At 46.4% G+C, this 18,626-nt stretch overlaps 1 protein-coding gene across 1 annotated transcript in view; it reads left to right on the forward strand.

The window, feature by feature from the left end:
• Positions 1-18,626, forward strand: part of SLC7A7 (solute carrier family 7 (amino acid transporter light chain, y+L system), member 7) — a 33,210-nt gene that overhangs the window by 8,910 nt on the left and 5,674 nt on the right. The window contains exon 4 of the mRNA XM_004694663.2: positions 18,250-18,375. Within this exon, the coding sequence (XP_004694720.1) occupies positions 18,250-18,375 (126 nt within the window). The remainder of the gene's footprint in view (positions 1-18,249; positions 18,376-18,626) is intronic.

Below are 18,626 nucleotides of genomic sequence, written 5' to 3' on the forward strand. Positions count from 1 at the left end.
ACACTGCTGAGGGGAGCAGCGGGCGGGTCAGGAGAGGTCTGCCACGCCATGTGGTCGCCTCCGGGGCAGGCGGGAATCGAACTCATGAGGAAGTGGCTTTAGATTCTCAGTGCTGTGCTTTAACCCACTGCGCCACCAGGGAGGGCCTCAATATATTTTTTACTTCAATTGTTCTTGTTGCCTGGAAGGCCCTTTCCCCACAAGTCTTTAGAGTTTATTCCCTCACAACATTTCTTGTCTTCATCTGAGCCAGAGACCTACCTCAAATGACCTCTCTGTGTCCGTTTTGTTTTTCTTTACGTATCACCTTTTGACATTATTTACTCGCTGGTTAATCTTTCCCTCCAGAATGTAAGCACGATGAGAACAGGATGCTCTTTTTACTCACTGCTGCATCTCCAACAGTGAGTACCTAGCAGTGCCGGGGGCCTGCTAGGTACTTGGCAAATATCTGTTGGGTGAAGAAGGAGCAAGGGCATGCTAGGAGCAGGGAAAGGTGATGTAAGGGGAGGATGAGAAAAGCGACGAGGAGCCGCCAGAGAGCTGACCTAACCTGAGAGTTTCGAAACCCTCTTTGAGGAAGTTTAAGTGGACACATGGAATGATAAAGAATTAAAAGAGGTACGAGGAGCATCTCAGGGAGCTGAAAACCTGAACACAAAGATCCAAGGCCATCTTTGACATATTGAAGGCGTTCAGGGTGCCATGTGATGTTGAGTGGCAGGTAGGACGTTTGAGAGTTGGCCTGTAGAGGTCGGCGGAGGTCAGAGGGCAGGTTGTTCAGGACTTTAAAACTATTTTAGTTATTACTGTGGTGTAACAAGTCTCCCGAGGCGTAATGGCTTAAAACAGTAGTCTTTTTTTTTTTTAATTTATTTATTCATGCTTACAGAACTGGGGTACAGGGCAGAGGTGTGGTGGGTGAGAGGATTCACCAGAGACAGAGCGGGGAGCAGAACAGGCAGATCAAGGAAGTACACTGATGAGAGGAGCAGCGGGTGGGTCCGAAGAGGTCTGCTGTGCCATATGGGTCAGCTCCCTGGCTGGGGATAGAACTCTTGCTGCAGTGGCTTCAGAGAGTTTCATAGTGCAGTGCTTTAACCCGTTGTACCACCAGAGAGAGCCCAAAACAGTAGTCATTTTATTTTCAGCTTTTGTGGTTTCTGTGATTTAGGAATTTGTGAAGAGCTGCCAGGTAGCTGGCTCAGGGGGTCACGTGGTTATGGTCAGATGGTGTCGGGAGCTGGAACAGTGGGACATGAAGGAAGATGGGGACTAATTGGGTATCTTTTTCTCTTCAAGTTGTGTCAGGACTTTTGCTTATGGTCTCTTCATTGGGCTTCCTCACAGAATGTCAGCTTCAGGACAGTCAGACTGTTTACCTGGTAGCTGAGGCTCCTGCTGAGTATCCCAGCAATGAAGTGGAAGCTGCATTGTCTTTTTAAAAAATATTTATCTTGGGCCCTCCCTGGTAGTGCAGTAGGTTACAGCATAGCACTGCGAAGCTAGCAGTAGCCGTTTCAGTGTGAGTTCCATCCATAGCTTCAGTGTGAGGTGATCCACATGGTACAACAGACTTCTTCTGTCTCACCTGCTCTTCTCCTGTCTCACCTTCATCAATCTACCTGTTCTGCTCCCCACTCTGTCTCTGGTGAATCCTCTTATCACCCCTGCACTCTGGCCTGTACCCCAGTCTGTATGCATAAACAAATATTAAAAAATTTATCTTATTTATGCACACAAGAGTTAGGGTGTAGGCCAGAGGTGCAGGGAGGTGAGAGGGTTCACCAGAGACAGAGTGGGGAGCAGAACAGGCTGACTGATGAAATACACCACTGAGGGAAGCAGTGGGTGGGTTAGAAGAGGTCTGCCACACCATGTGGGTCACCTCCCTGGCCGGGGATCGAACTTGTGCTGCAGTGGCTTTGGAGAGCTTCATAGTGCTGAGACTTAACTCCTTAGCTACCAGGGAGGCCTGCATTGCCTCTTATGACCTCCAAGGCTGCATGATGTCACTCCTCTGTACTCTGTAGGTAGAAACACTCACAGCACATCTGGTGTCAAGGTGGAGTGTCAGGGTCACATTGTATGAAAACCTGTAGGATGGGAGATATTGTAGAAAACATCTTTGGAAAACATAATCTATCACACCAACTTTATTAAGGACTTTGGCAGTGAAAAGCTTCTTTAGGCTCTTAAGGTGGGAGGATGACAGTGTGACTTAGATTTTAAAACTTGTGATAATTAGAATGATTACTCTGGCTTCAGGTCTGAAGGAGGCCCAATTAGGAAGCTGCTATGTGGTTCTGTAACAGTGCGTCAGGGGTGCCCCACTCTCTCTGCCCTGTAAGAGTTCTGGTAAGAGAGGATTGGGGTTTAGGCTTGGGCTAGTGTATTTTAGGCATAAAAAGATTGGGTAAGACTTGGACACAGACTGGATATGGGTAGAGGTGTTTGATGATGCCCAGGTTTCTGGTTTGAGGCCAGTTGTTTACAGAGGGAACTATGGAGGAGCTATAGATTTGAGAGAAATTGATATGAAAGTCTTTGTTGAGTTGGATGTGCCTGGTAACACCTGTAGGTACGCATAGGTAGCTGGTGTCAGGCACTTGGGCCAGTGATATGCTTTTGGGAATCACCAGTGTGTAACTGAAATCACAGTGGCAGATGAGATGATCTTGGGACAAGATGTAGAAAGTGAGGGGAGAAGAACCTAAGTTAACATTCTGAGGAATATCAATTTGAGAGTATTCTGTGAAAAGTCAGACAAGCATCCAGCTATGTGGGAGGGACACTGGGAGCTGGTGAGTGGAAGAGAGCCATTGGAAGAGTTAGTGGCTGACAGTGTCCAGTTTGCCAAGAGGCCAAGCTAGACAAGACGGAGTGGAGTCACTTGGATTTATCCGCTGGTGGCTTAGGGAGAGCAGGCTTTCAGGCAGTGAGGGTAGAGCTGGATTTCAGAAAGTTTATTCATCTAGTGAATTTGAGTGTCCCCTATGTGTCCATGCCCTGGGGATACAAGAATGACTGTTACTTTGTCTACCTTCATGTAGCTCACAGTTGGTGGGAGAGACAGATGTGTAAACCACTCTACTGTGGTTTGTGTGGGGATGTTGATACTAAACATGGGCCTTAGTTCCCCCTCAGCCGATAAAAGGAAACCGTTTGAGGTAAAGAAAAGTAGTTTAATTTGTCAACAAATGAGGAGGGCAGCAGACTCACCCTGCTCTTTGGCAGGGTGCAGGGGGGCCAGTCAAGTGCTTGCAAGGGGAAGGGGAGAGGGGTCTGCATGGGGCCAGGTTGGCGCCAGTTTGCTTTTTTCTACTACTGCTGTTTATCTCCCTTTTCATTGGAATGCAAGAAGACAAACCTGTCAGACAAGGGGGAAATAGAAAGAAATAGGGGGAGGCAAACCTGTTAATGCTTATCTAAGAGACTGGTCATTTGTAACTGCTATCAATGTGGGAGTTCAGGGAAAGGGTGGTGAGTTTACATTCAGAAGTAGTCTTTCTGGAGGGAACTTTGTGTAAGATAAATGGAATGTCATTTGGAATTGGCTACTGGGAAGACAAGGAGAGCTTTGGCAGTCTTCTCAGTGAGTAGAGTAGATGCTAGCCTTGGGAAGGAGAGGGAAGGTGGATAGGTTTTCCACAAGATTGACTCCCCAAAAGGGAGGTTGGTGATTAGAGGGAGGGTCAAAGGTTGAGGGAGAAACTTATTATTTTTTAAGATTTATTTTCACTTACTGGGATGTAGGCCAGAGGTGCTGGGGATGAGAGGATTCACCAGAGACAGAGTGGGGAGCAGTAGAGGCAGAACGACAAAGTACACTGCTGAGGGGAGCAGCGGGGGACACAGGAGAGGTCTGGCGCGCCATGTGGGTCACCTTCCTGGCCCCTGGAGGGAGTTATGTTGCAGTGGCTACATAGTGCTGAGACTTCAACCCCTGTGCCACCAGGGAGGCCCAAGGGGGGTGGGGGGGGGGCTTATGGGAAAGAATTAACCCTGGGTTAATTGGGTTGGTTTGGGAGAATATTTCTGAATAAGTAGGTTTGAAGATCCTTGCCCTGTGATAAGATCTCTGTGGTTGGAATGCCTGCACGCACTGAGTCAGTATTTTTCTTTCTTGAACAGTGTGGGGCTTAATCTGTTGGGAAGCAACAAACCCTGTGGGTTAAGAGCATGGATGCAGGTCACATGAGGGCAAATTTATTGCCTTCAGTTTCCTCATCTGTAGAGTGGGAGCTATACAGAGATTCTCTAAAGACTAGAGAATATACTTGCTTTTTGTTCAAACAGGAATAATTTCAAAAGAGCAAATGCTTTCTGCTTCTCTCAAGTGGTTTACTCTCAAGTCTTCCTTAAGAACTTTAAAAAAAATTATTTATGTATGCATACAAGAACTGGAGTACAGGCCAGAGGTGCAGGGGGTGAGAGGATTCACCAGAGACAGAGTGGGGAGCAGAACGGGCAGATGGACTGAAATACACTGCTGAGGGGAGCTGTGGGTGAGACAGGAGAGGTCTGCTGTGCCATGTGGGTCACCTCCCTGGCTGGGGATTGAACTTGTGCTGCAGTGGCTGTGGAGAGCTTCACAGTGTTGTGCTTTAACCCCTTGCACCATCAGGGAGGGCCCCCTTAAGAACTCTTGATGAACTATACCCCTAGATATGCTAGTATTACTGATAGACCTTGAAATCATTTGCTGATTATTACTGTGTAAGCTTTTTGTATGGCGTGTGACTTCCTGCTACTTCATTGTCAGGGCAATCACATGTTGCCCTCTCAGAAGGGAATTCTGTCTCTCTTCCCTCAACTCCAGCACTAATGTCCCTACCCTCAGTTCAGGGACCAGTAGTCCTGGTGTCCACCTGCCCCCCAGCTCTGTCCCAGACTGGATGGGTTGCTGCTGACTTTCACAGAGCTGTTTCTTGTCATTGTCCGTGTTCACTTTGCGGAACTGCACGGAGCTTGGAACATAGCAGATGCGGAATGAATGAATTCCGAATTCTTGAATTCCAGAGGAAACTCCCTGTCCTGTCCAGGATACTATCAGTGGCTGCTTGGCCCAGCTGTCGAGGTGTGCAGACAGCCTCCTGAAGCTGATCATCCTGGCTCTCAGAGCTCGTTGAGGATTGCTCCAGTTCTCTGAAACCAGAAGCCAGAGTACTCCAGGGGGCAGATAATGTCACTCCCAAGGCCCACACTTTACCATGTAAATGGGCGGCAAGTGGTGTGGTGGAAAGTCTACAAGCTTTGAAACTGATCACTGGCTGAGTGCCCTTAGTTTTCTAATTGTTAAATAAAGATAATACATCAATTTTATCAGATTAAATTAGATGTAAAATAATCATCAGTCAAAAATGGTATCAACTGCTGCAAATTATATTTGCAATCATATATATCTTATATAGTTCTAAAAATTTTCTACATTCTGTCTTTGGGTGACTTAAAAGCAGTTTAAATTTGACAGTAGCTCCGAGAACAGAAAGGAGGGCTGAGGCTTTTCTTCCTCTTTTGCAGGAAGGGTAGAACTTTTCCCTTGGCGGAGTTCAGGGCTAGACACCCGCTTCGACCCAACTGCCCTTTCTCTGGCACCAACATGTTTTGTTTGACACTGTTGGCGGTGTCGGGCAGGCCTGCTCCCGCCTTGGCAGGCCCGCACTTATCCATCTTGTGATCTGAATTTTTTTTTTTTTTTAAAGATTTATTTATTTGTGGCCCTCCCTGGTGGCGCAGCCGGTTAAAGCGCTGCACTAAGAAGCTTAAGCCACTTCCACATGAGTTCGATCCCCGCCTGCCCTGGAGGAGATCCACATGGCGCGGCAGACCTCTCCTGACCCGCCCGCTGCTCCCCTCAGCAGTGTACCTCGTCGATCTGCCTGTTCTGCTCCCCGCTCTGTCTCTGATGAATCCTCTCACCCTCCGCATCTCTGGCCTGTACCCCAGTTCTGTATGAATAAATAAATAAATCTTTAAAAAAAAAAAGATTTATTTATTTGTGCATACAGAACTAGGGTATAGGCCAGAGGCTCAGGGGCAGTGAGAGGCTTCACCAGAGACAGAGGTGGGGAGCAGAGCAGACCTACTGACGAAGTACACTGCTGAGGGGAGCAGCGGGCGGGTCAGGAGAGGTCTGCCACGCCATGTGGTCACCTCGGGGCAGGTGGGGATCGAACTCATGTGGAAATGGCTTAAGCTTCTCAGTGCTGTGCTTTAACCCGCTGCGCCACCAGGGAGGGCCAATGACCTGAGTTTTTGATATAGGTTAGCCCTCGTCCAGCAGACCTAGGGCCCCAGAGAACAAATTACTATTCCTGTGGCAGCACCTTGGAGTCCTGGGTGCTTGCTCCTAGTGACTTGCATAGAGTCGGTGCTTCAGTAGATGTTGGCTGGATGAGTGGTGCTGGATTCAACTTGGCTGAGAAAGACATTTTGTGCTTTTGGTGCTCAAGATAGTATTGGGGGAGTGAGGACATCTGGGGGAACTGAGCAGAGAGGAGGGAGACAGCTCGTCTGTCTAGGTCCAGCATCAGTTAGAACCGCGTGTGGACTGTCCAGGCCTTCGGATCGTTGTGCATCTGCCTCAGAGGTTTGGCCCCGCGTCTGTGTCCAGCTTCTTCTGGTGCCAGAACAATTGACTTCATGTACTTGTAGCTAATGAGGTGGAACAGCCAGATGCTGGGCCCCTAGCTGGTTTTTACCTTTGAACTTTCTACTTGAATGCTAGTCACATTACCCACGGGGTTTTCCCAAGAGTCATTTTAAAGTTGGAGGCCAGGAAACTTCATGTCCCACAGTCATAGCAACAAACAGACTTGAGTCAGGACTCTGGGTGCTTTCTGATGTGGGGTCAGCAATGAGGCATGGAGTTCTGTGCTATTTGATCCCCAACGCTCTCAGGGGTTCACTCCAGGGCACTTCCTCTCGAAGTTCTTTTTTCCCTCCGAAGAAACCTAGAGCAGGCTGGGGAGGGAGCTGGAGACAGTGGGCTCGAACCCTGGCTGTCCACTGGACATGACAGAGGATAAGGACAGAGAAACTGGGGAGGAGGGGCCACATGACCAGAAACCAGACTCAGGCTATGCCAGGAGCTGGAGGTGGGGGTAGAAGGGATTAACATAGCCATTAACTTGGTTATAGGAACTAAGATCCTTAGGTGCCAAAGCCTAGATCACAATGCACAAGGCCCAGGCAGGTATCAGACTGCTGTTGGGGGTGTCAGAATGCAGACCTGAAGGTAAAGATATGGGGATCGAGGGCCACTGTAGAAATCTGGCCTCTTTAGAAATCTACAGGTGTATTCAAAGTTAACAACAAACCACTCCAAGGAGTGAGCCCCTCGCAAAGAGAAGAAGGCTATTAGTGTAATCTCTGCAATGATTGCAGGTGTGTGTGTGTGTGTGAGAGAGAGAGAGAGAGAGAGAGAGAGAGAGAGAAAGAGAGAGAGCGCGCAGTCCTTTGCCCACCTGTGCCTATGCAGGTGCTTCTTTTCACCAACTCTCTGTCCCTCTGCAGGGCAGCAACCTCCCATGACCTGCACCTGCTGGGGCTTCTTTTCCCTGACCATCCTCAGCAGAGGCAGCTCTCCTCAAGGCCACCCACCTGTGACCATGCAGGCCTCTTAGCAAACCTGTCCCTTTTGGGACACCCTTTCTGCCCACTTGTGTCTATGCAAGTGTTCTTTATTCTTCTCTCCCCTTTATAATAATCTGCCCTTTTAGATATAACTAACGTCTTTGTGTTGTGGAGAAATTCGCCTGGGAACTTGTCAGTTTGAACTAGCTGAGTCTGAGCAGGGAGCAGATGGAGGTGTTTAACAAGAGAGCCTCCTGGTGTAAGCTGCTGAAAGGGGTGCTCTGGTGAAACCTTTCCTAGAGTGAACCCAAGGGCCCCATTCTCAACCTGACAACTCCAAAAAACAACGGCAGGATCATCTGTGGGGCTGGGGGTGGATATACTCCTGCCTCTGGTCCTTTCCTCCCTTTTCCTGCAACCAAATACATCTAAATCACTGGGTGGAAGAACAGGAAGTGGCTTGGAGAATAAGAATTGAGGAGACAGAAAATTGCTGCTGAGAACTAATGGGCCCCTTGCAAAGAGAGGTTCTCTGGTGTCCCCTGGGAGGAGCTTGGAAAACTTGACATACACCTGGACTGGATCCACACCAGGGTCTTGGGGCCTGAATACTGCACCTGGTTAAATCTGGTCAAGTGATGCCAGTGTGTAGCCAGGCTGGTAGAGCCCCGAGTGAGCGGAGGGTTTAGGCTTATTCTGACCATGGTTGATCTGGATGTGAGGGTTTTGTTTGATGATGGCCTAAGGCAGCACATCCATGGCAGGCAGGCCATCAGATTCCCTGGGGAACCATCTCATGCCTCCTGCATCAGGGCTTCTGGGGTGGAGCCCTGGAGCTGTAGGTTAACCTTCTGCAGGTGATTCTGAGTCTTGCTTGGGTCCGGTTTTGGAGGGTCTCAAAGTAAGGTCTGATGAGCAAGGACTAGCTGAGTCTGACAGGGAACAGATGGAGTGGTTTAACGGGAGAGTCTCCTGGCGTAAGCTGCTGGCCTGCTCCAGCTGAGTGGGGCAGAGCCAGGGGCTGAAGTGCTGACAGCGTTCCAGGAGGCAGAGTGGGAGGAATCTGATTCAGTGACCCAGGGATTCTGCTGGCAGTGTCTTCTTGCTTGATGCTCTCACCCATGATGCCTGACTAAGCGAAATGGTTCTGTAGCCTGAAAAGGTGAAAAGGAGTTTGAAGACTGAATGCTATATGAAAGGGAAAACAGGACCCGGAAGGAATGGAAAAAATAATATATCAAGGGAACCAGACAGAAAAAGTGATTTTGGAAATGTAGAGAGTAGCTTATCAGCACTAGACAACACTAACAAAACAGTAGAGTAAAGGTGGAAAGCGTGAAAGATCTGGCTTCAGGCAGAAGATTTAAGGCTGTTAATAGAGAGCGTAAATCTGATCCTTTGGAATTAGCGGCAGCGGCAGCAGTAGAATGTTCTGGAGACAGTTGGTGTTAGCAGGCCCGAGCATAACAGTAAGCGGGATGACTGGTTATATGTAGACTGAGGTAACACAGGACTTGCGCTCTTTTCCTGAGTAACGTGTGACAAAGGGCTTGCTCACACCAGTTAAGCCCACAGACTGCTGTCCTGAATCTGCCGGTTACTGTGGGATGAATGACGTTGTCAGTCGAAAGACACCTGGGATGTGTCACTGGTGACTCTGATAGTGAACTGAGTGCAAGTGGGATTTTTACTTCTCTGCCAGTTGAAGGCTGTGCATGTGAAAGAAAAAAGGGAAGACAAAACAGGGTGCCTGACTGGATGTGCTGTAGGACCCAAAGGACAAACTCTGGCCAGAAGGAAGCAGATTTCATAGAGATTGGATGGGAGGTGTGTTTAGTATGACTGAAATTTTAGAGAAAAGAAGAACCACAGGCAAAAGTGTGAATCTGGGTATTTTGATGGCATGAAGTATTATATAGAAAGAAAGAAGAAGAAATGTAGAGAAGTTGCTCATCAGTGCCTTTGCAGAAAATAGGGTGGAAAGTTGGCAATGATGTTTTAGACACGTCTACACACATTCAACAAAGCTAATAAACAAGTTTGTTTTTACTACAAAGAGAGAGGCTTTCGTATTTGATTAGAATATGGCAAGATATATCTTGCTTGAACGTGATGGATTTGCTGAAAGAATGGGGATTGATGTTTATCAAAGAGAGACATACTTGTGGTGAATTTGTAATAATGAGGAGTGCATGCTTCCTCTGAGCACCTTCATTCACATTTTGATTCTTTTTTTTTTAAATTTATTTATTTATGCATACAGAACTAGGGTACAAGCCAGAAGTCCAGGGGCAGTGAGAGAATTAATCAGAGACAGAGTGGGGAGCAGAACAGGCAGAATGACAAAGTACACTGCTGAGGGGAGTCAGGAGAGGTCTATGTGGGTCACCTCTCTGGCCAGGGATTTAACTTGGGGTGCTGAAAGGGCTGTGGCTAGCTTCCTTGTGCTGTGCTTTAACTCATTGTGCCACCAGGGAGGCCTTCACATTTTGATTCTTTGATTGCAGTGCAAGGACAATTCCAGTGCAGCAAGATCCAGAGCCCTGTGAAAGGACTTTACTTCTCCTTTTTTACTTTCTTAACAACTGTCAAGAGCAGTATTATCAGTACACTCCAGCCCTCTGCTTGCAGGGAGGTTTTTTCAAACAGCTAGACAGAAGTGTTTCCTCTCACTGCAGATAGGTGACCCAATCCTTAGGGCAACAGAAACTGGAGGCTTTCTATCTATTTACCTTGGTAAGAATTATTATATGGTGCTGTCTGGAGGCTCTTGGATTCCATTTAGGGAAGTTTCCTGAAAGTCTCCCATAGAAACAGTGCATGAGAATAAATCCCCATCTTCAGGGAAGATGCATGGTGCAGATAAAAGCAGAAAAGGGGGAATGAATATATTGCTTTCCTCATAAAGATTTTAAAGCTATACAAAAGGGAAAATGTAGTACTGATAGGAACCTTAATTCCTCCAATATCTTTTGTTAAAATTGAATCAGTTGCAGCCCTCTCTGGTGGCGCAGGGGGTTAAAGCACAGCACTAAGAAGCTAAAGCCACTTCAGCATGAGTTCAATCCCCACCTGCCCCAAAGGTGACCCACATGGCACAGCAGACCTCCTCTGACCCACCTGCTGTCCCCCTCAGCAGTGTACTTCGATGATCTGCCTGTTCTACTCCCCACTCTGTCTCTGGTGAATCCTCTCACCACTCCTACATCTCTGGCCTGTATCCTAGTTCTATATGCCCAAATAAATAAATCTTAAAAAAAAATTGAATCAGTTGCATTATTAGAAGCAGTATTTGCATACATTAGGAAAAAAAGTTTAATATGGAAATTTGAAGAATATATATACTAGAATGAAAAATATGATGAACCTCCAGAGTTTGGGCACCAGCATGAATGATTGTCAATCTTGTTTTATCTGTACTCCACTCTTTACCTTATGTAAAGCAAATCTAAGACATTTTACCATTTAACCCAGAAAGGTTTCAATATGAACCTCTGAAAGAAAAGGATTTATTTGTTGTTACTGTTATTTTTATTATTATTATATATTTTTAAAGATTTATGTATTCATACAGAACTGGGGTACAGGCCAGAGGTGCAGGGCAGTGAGAGGCTTCACCAGAGACAGAGTAGGGAATAGAACAGGCAGATCATCGAAATACACTATTGAGGGGAGCAGTGGGTGGATCAGGAGAGGTCTGCCACGCCATGTGGTCACCTCCCTGGGCAGTAATTGAATTCGGTGGTGCAGTGGCTATGGATAGTTTCATAGTTTCTTTGAGATTGTATTTTCCAAAAACAAGAAATGCTGAGTTTCTTCTAAAATGAGCTCTAAATTTTAGGCAAAGAGAGTAGAAAATTGCAGAGATTGTAAAGGATTATAATCTTGTAGGTAGGAGTAAAAAAGAGAGAGAGAGAGACCAGGATCTTCTTCTTCTGATAAAATAGTTGAAGACTATTTAGGAAGAAAAGAAGGATGATCTGAAGAAACCAATGTGGGCCTCCCTGGTGGCACAGGGGTTAAAGTCTCAGTGCTGTCAAGCTATCTCCAGCCACTGAAGCATGAATTCGATCCCCATATTACCCAGCATACCTCTCCTGACCTGCCTGCTGCTCCTCTCAGCAGTGTATTTCAGAAGATCACCTGCTTTTGCCTGCTTTTCTCCCCACTCAGTCTCTGATGAATCCTCTCACCCCTCCCCTTCACACCTCTGGCCTACCCCAATTCTTGTATGCATAAATAAATAGGAAATAACTATTAAAAAAAGGTGAAATCAATATGATTGAGCACATTTTGTTTTTATAAGTTTAGGTTTTTAGAAATAAGGAATATGAGTGAGGATATGAGGTGACTTAACCAGGGCTAAATTCACGACTGGCCCAGAAATGCAAGAAGAATGTCCTCAGGGTTCATGCCCAGCATGTCTAAGATCTGAAGAAGTAACTGAGGCCAATAAAAGACTCTAGGAGGACTGTTCAGAGAAATAGTCAGGGCAAGGCTGGGTACTCTGGGAGATGTTCTTTGATGATACTTGATGGAGAGAGAGGAGAAGGTCCTAACCCCATTTTTCTTCTAACTTTACCAAGCAGATGGATTGCTAATGTAGAAAGATTTCAATAGAAAACCCATAGGCCAACATATGTAGACCAATTAAAAATAGCAAGACCAAGAGAGTTGAGGAATTAATACTAAAAAGTACATCATTGCATTAAATGTTCTTATCTACTTACAGACTAATGGAATGAATGTATAGTTAACTGAGATGAAAGAATCGCCACTAGATATCTCCAGGATCTTGGAGGACAGGAAAGATATAAAAGGAAGCTGTTGAGTGATGTATTAGTTTCCTATTGTTGCTGTAACAACTTACTACCAATTTATTGGCTAACAACAACAACATAAATATATTATCTCACAGTTCTGTGGGTCAGAAGTGTAAAATGGGGCTCCCTGGACTGAAGTCAAGGTGTCAGAAGGGCCGCATTCTTTTTTGGAGACTCGAGGGGAAAATCCATTTTCTTGCCTTTTCCTGCTTTAGAAGCTGCCCACATTCCTTGGCTCCTGGCCCATTTTCATCCCTAAAATCAGCAGTAGAAAAGGCAGATTTACTGAAATACACTGCTGAGGGGAGCAGCGGGTGAGACAGGAGAGGTCTGCTGTGCCACGTGGGTCAGCTCCCTGGCGGGAGATCGAACATATACTTCTGGCCTGTATCCCAGTTCTGTATGCATAATTCAATAAATCTTAAAAATAAATAAATAAAATCAGCAATAGTGGGCCTCCCTGGTAGTTTAGGGGTTAAGTCTCAGTGTTATCACTGCTGTGTCCTGAGTTGGCTCCCCGGCCAGGGAGCTCACACACATGCCTTAGCAGACCTCTCCTGTCTCACCCACTGCTCCCCTCAGCAGTGTATTTCAGTAGATCTACCTGTTGTGCTCCCCATTCTGTCTCTGGTGAATCTTTTTACCCCCCCGCACCTCTGGCCTACACCCCAGTTTTTCTTTTACTTTTTTTTAAGATTATTTATTTATGCATATAAGAACTTGTCTTTGTATTTCCAATAACAAAGCATTTAATGACAGGCTCTCTCTGGTGGTACAGCAGGTTAAAGTGCAGCACTGTGAAGCTATCTGCAGCCACTACAGTCTGAGTTGGATCCCCCACCAGGGAGGTGACCCACATGGCACAGCAGACCTCTCCTGTCTTGCCTGCTGTTTCCCTCAGCAGCATATTTCAGTCAGTCCACCTGTTCTGCTCCCCACTCTGTCTCTGGTGAATCCTCTCAGCCCCCCACATCTCTGGCCTTCACCCCAGTTCTTGTATGCATAAATAAATAAGTCTTTAAAAAAAATTACCTCAGCCAAGACCCAAAAGGTATGCTAATCAAATTTACAGATTTCAAAAAAATCAAAGGCACCTGAACTCATAAAATGAAGGGGAAAATTTATTTTAGTAGGCAAGAATGATGCTTAAAAATTTAGAGGAAAGTGGGGACCTCCCTGGTGGCGCAGCGGGTTAAAGCACTGCACTGAGAAGCTAAAGCCACTTCTGCATGAGTTTGATTCCCGCCTGCCCCGGAGGAGACCACATGGTGTGGCAGACCTCTCCTGACCCGCCCGCTGCTCCCCTCAGCAGTGTACTTCGTCGATCTGTCTGTTCTGTTCCCCACTCTGTCTCTGGTGAATCCTCTCACCCTCCGCATCTCTGGCCTGTACCCCATTTAAAAAAAAATTTAGAGGAAAGTTCCTAGAAGGCCCATTTCTGGGATTTAAAAAAAATTTATTTGGTCCTCCCTTGTGGCGCAGTGGGTTAAAACACAGCACTGAGAAGCTAAAGCCACTTCTGCATGAGTTCGATTCCCGCCTGCCCCGGAGGAGACCACATGGCATGGCAGACCTCTCCTGACCCGCCCGCTGCTCCCCTCAGCAGTGTACTTCGTCCATCTGCCTGTTCTGCTCCCCACTCTGTCTCTGGTGAATCCTCTCACCCTCCGCATCTCTGGCCTGTACCCCAGTTCTATATGAATAAATAAATAAATCTTTAAAAAAATTTAGTTTTATAAGTCCAGAAAGGGAGAAAGCTTTCAGTTTGAAGTAGGAATAAAAGGTTTCAGTCAACAGTGAGATCAAATGGAGACCCCGTTGTCTGCAACACGGTTTGGAGTTTTTTCCAGAGAGACACTAACTAAGAGGAGTGAATGCAGCAGAGAGATAGTGAGTGGTCTGGGAGCCATATTTGTTGTGCATGGGATTGGAAAATTAGACATTTTAGCCTGAAAGAGAGAAGAATCAAGGAAGATGGAGTAGTCATCGTTAATGATAAGAAGGATCATTACATTTGGGGGTTTATGTGGTTCTTGAGGACAGGTCTAAGACTATTAGGAAGTTGAGAAGAAGACATTTTTGCCTTAGTGGAAAGAAAGCTACTGAACTCTAAAAAGTGGAACGAGTTGCCTAATAGAAGTGTTGAGGTTTATAGTTCCTGGGAATTTGAAGGAGAAAGTAAAGGGGGAACCTAAATTTCATGTTTATGTATTTAAAAGTAATGATGCTGGGAGGATTGTAGGTTTGATATTCTTTTCCAGGGACCATTTAGTTTGGGCATTTAAACTAAATCTGGGAATCTGAATCAACCTCCCTGATGCTCCCCTGGCTTTTAGTTCTAGAGCCGGGTCCTAGTGCTTGACCCACCAGCCTCCTGCTCCAGGGGACCCCGTGTGGGCTGGGTCTGAGCCATTCAGAAGCAATTCTACTGAGGATCATAGGAGTGACTTGTCAGCTTCTGCTTCTTCCAAAGCAGAGGGGTCAAGGGAGGAAAGAAGCTGCACCTGGGTCAAAGATCCAAGGTGATTTCAGGTCATTTCCCGGTGAACTTGGCCCAGTATTGGGTGGAGACTAAATTGCACCTCGGGTCTGCAGGTAGGGCATCTTTGTCCTTGAAGGTAACTTGCAGTTGACTGTACTATCTAGCCGCACAGTCCCCTCCTTCCATGCCTCCGAGGTTGGGCTTCAAGAACCATGCGCTTGGCTGGGCTCTGGGGCCTCTGGTCAGCTGTATCCGTTGGGGGTGGGATAAAGCGCCCAGTCAGCACTGCTGCTTGCCATACCCATTTCCTGTCCCCTGTTCCCACAGTCAGGAGGCCTGGGAGGAAGCTGGTGAGGGCCAGCTCTCTTTAGACAGTTCCTCTGCTCCCTGATTTTTTTCCATAGGATTCCCTTAATTGACACGGAGCCTTCCTGTGCCAGTACAGGAACAGGAATACAGTATTTATTTATTTATTTATTTGTAATATAATGGTTTATTTTTACATTATTTGTGCCTTTTTCCATCTCAGTTGTAATCTCCATGGGCTTCCCATCACCAGATCACCCGTGTGCCATCACCATAGTCCAGTGCACTTCCCTCCCCCCACTGTTTTTGATCCCATTCCCTACTCCACCCCTGTAAAATTTCTCTGGTATATAGTTGTTCATTATTATTATTATTATTATTGTTATTTTCTTGCCTGGTCCTTTATACCCCTGCTATGAGTGAAACCATCTGGTATTTTTCCTTTTCTTTCTGACTTATTTCACTAAGCATGATCTTTTTCCAGCTCCATCCATGTGGCTGCAAAAGGCATGTGTTTATTTATTTATTTATTTATTTATTTATTTATTTTGTTGCTGAGTAATATTCCATTGGGGAAATATAGTATTTTTTATAAAAGGATTTTATTTATTTACCCAGCGGTGCAGGGGTGAGGGTGTATATGTGAGAGGATTCACCAGAGAGGAAGAGAGTAGAGAGCAGAACAGGCAGACAGACTGAAATACACTGCTGAGGGGAGCAGAAGAGGGGACAGGAGAGGTCTGCTGCACCGTGGGGGTCAGCTCTTTGGCTGGGGTTCAAACTCCTGCCGCAGTGTCTGTGGATAGCTTCATAGTGCTGTGCTTTAACCTGGACACTTTACAGTGCTGTGCTTTAACCCACTGAGTCACCAGGGAGGGCTCTATAGGAATACAATATACAAAGAAGATCATGGGTCAGTGGGCTAAAAAATAAGGCTCTGGAGTGGGGGAGGTGAACAGGCTGATGGGTAAGAACGAGGACTACAAGTGGTTGGTGTGGAAGTACAGAAGCAGTAGGGATAAAAATGTAAGCAAACCATGTATTGTCCTTTCAGAATTTGTAAAGGATGATGAGTTGGCTTTTCCCTCCCCACATCCCTAATGGAGTGAGAATGACTCTTAACCGGAACTAGACCCCATAAACCCATCCCTATTTGATGTTTGACCCATGGTTACCAGGAGGCCTAAGCATGAATTTTAATTAGGGGATACTATTCTTTTGTGAATTTGACAGTGTCAGTTGTTGTCTCTAGGTTTCTAGTAGGAAATTTGGCTGTGTAAATGAGCAGCAGAGCCTGAGGGGAAGCAGTAGAGATTACAGGATGGGGAATCATTCTTGAGGACTGCTGATTGGCAGAGGCTGAAGTCCAGTGGGGAGGAGAGGATGGGTGACTTGGCTGAGGAGAATCCACAGATCCAAAAGGTTCATGGAGTGCAAGATATACAGGTACTTTGGTCTCTTGTGGGGTGCTTATAGAGAGTGTATACCTCTGTCTTTAATTATTAACTTAGCTCTGGGTGGGTTGGAGTTATAGGTGCATTTTGGTGATAAGATTTGGTTATTTATTGTCTTAGGCCGAAAGGCACATGTGTATAGGACAGAAAAGCCCTTTTTCCGGAAAATAGAGATAAGTACTTGGACAGTGAGTAGAATAGAGTGGGGAAGGGAGACAGTCAATGGATAGCTGTTCTGAGTGGCTTCTCTTTCCTATGTCTCAGGATGGAGTAACATCTGGGTAATGGCCAGGACACAACAAAACAGGAGGACCCTGAGGGTCACGGCAGTCAGAACTGACAGTGGATCACTTCCAACTGCCCGGTGGCCTGAGCAGGCCAGCCTAGCACTGGTCTCTGGTCTCCATCGGTCGTCTCAATCGGTCGTCTCGTTTCACTGCTTTCTCTGGCAAAGCAGGCTGACTCTGACCTTGCCCTTGGAACCCTGGGGAGAAGAGTGGTTAAATCCCTCTGATGTGTCAGTTGCTGAGCTGGGAAGGAGGGCGTGATGCTGCCATTCCCTCTGTGGCCTGGGAAGATGTGCCTTAGTGCCAGCCTGCTTAAGAGGCTGAGGGGACCGAAGAACATTCTGCTGAGTCTCAGAATTGTTTCATTTGACTTTCTTCCTGGCCACATCCTGGGGCTTTGGTCAACCTCACAGCTTGTATGGCTTTTCTTCTTGAATTTCTGAAGTAGCAGATTGTAATTTGAGGGTAAAAGATTTCTCTGAGATTCTAATGAAAGGTAGGGGGTGCTTTTCATAGAAAAATGTCACACATACATGACTCGTGACAGATAATTTCAGGTCTTGTGGAAGCCTTAGGTTAGGGAATCCCACTAGAAGGGGGAGCCATGAACTCTATGGTGCTCACCCAGTGAACAAACAGATAGCCTCTGTCTCAGAGTAGAGGCCTTGAGGAATGCTTGTGGCTCCTACCTTCTTATTGCCCAGGCAGGAACAATGCCTTTTCCCGTTTTACAGCAACTTGGCACAAAACAAGCAGCTGAGCTGGCAGGCAGAGCAAGAAGTCTTGCCTCCATCCTCATCCTGACTTGCCACCCAGACATGGACTAAGTCACCCACAACGTGTCAAAGTGGGCAATGATACGGCAGCGTCAGAGTGCTATATCCTGGAGCCCATACTGGGGGTACAGGGGTGTGTGGGGGGGGAGAATACTGTGACTTTGCGGAACTAACAGAGCAAATTGATAATCCTGTATAGTGACCAGTGCCTCCCACTCCTGTGAGTACTTTGTAACTTTGTACATAAGAAAATCCCGATCACTTCTTTTTGTGCTTTTCATATGGGTAATGAGTGTGTGTGTATGGGGGTAGATGGGGGGGGCTCTTGGGGGGGGTGTGGAGACACAAGGTGCTCAGCAAGGGCTTCTGAATGATAATAGTGAGAACATTCTAGGCAGAGGTTTCAAAGCAGAGCAAGTCAGAACCCCAACATTTCTTTGGCTGAGGGGCCTATTTTGGTGATTGCTACTTAAAAAGCATCCTGGGAGCCTAAGGCCCTCTGAGTGGTAGAGTCAGTTACCCATCAGTATTTTTTTCTTTCAGGTCTCTTAACCTTCATTAACTGTGCCTATGTCAAGTGGGGAACCATGGTACAAGATCTTTTCACCTATGCTAAAGTATTGGCATTGATTGCAGTCATCATCGCGGGCATTGTTAAACTTGGACAGGGTAAGAAATAATATTCATAGTAACATTTGTTACGCATTTTCTATGAGCCACAACCCTCTAGGTGCTCTCTGCCTACTACTTTATTTTGTAGATACGATCACCACCCTCATTTTATAAATGAGTTGAACCTGCAGGATTAAGTATCTTGCCCAGGATTCTTAGCAAATAAGTAGTGGAGCTAAAATTTGTTCCCCAACAGACTGAGCCCAATGCCTGTCTTTTAGCTTCTGTACGTGCTGCCTCCCAGAGGA

This window comes from Condylura cristata, unplaced genomic scaffold (genome assembly GCF_000260355.1).
Source record: "Condylura cristata isolate star-nosed mole 26May11 unplaced genomic scaffold, ConCri1.0 scaffold00045, whole genome shotgun sequence".
In the NCBI taxonomy this organism is placed as follows: Eukaryota; Metazoa; Chordata; class Mammalia; order Eulipotyphla; family Talpidae; genus Condylura; species Condylura cristata.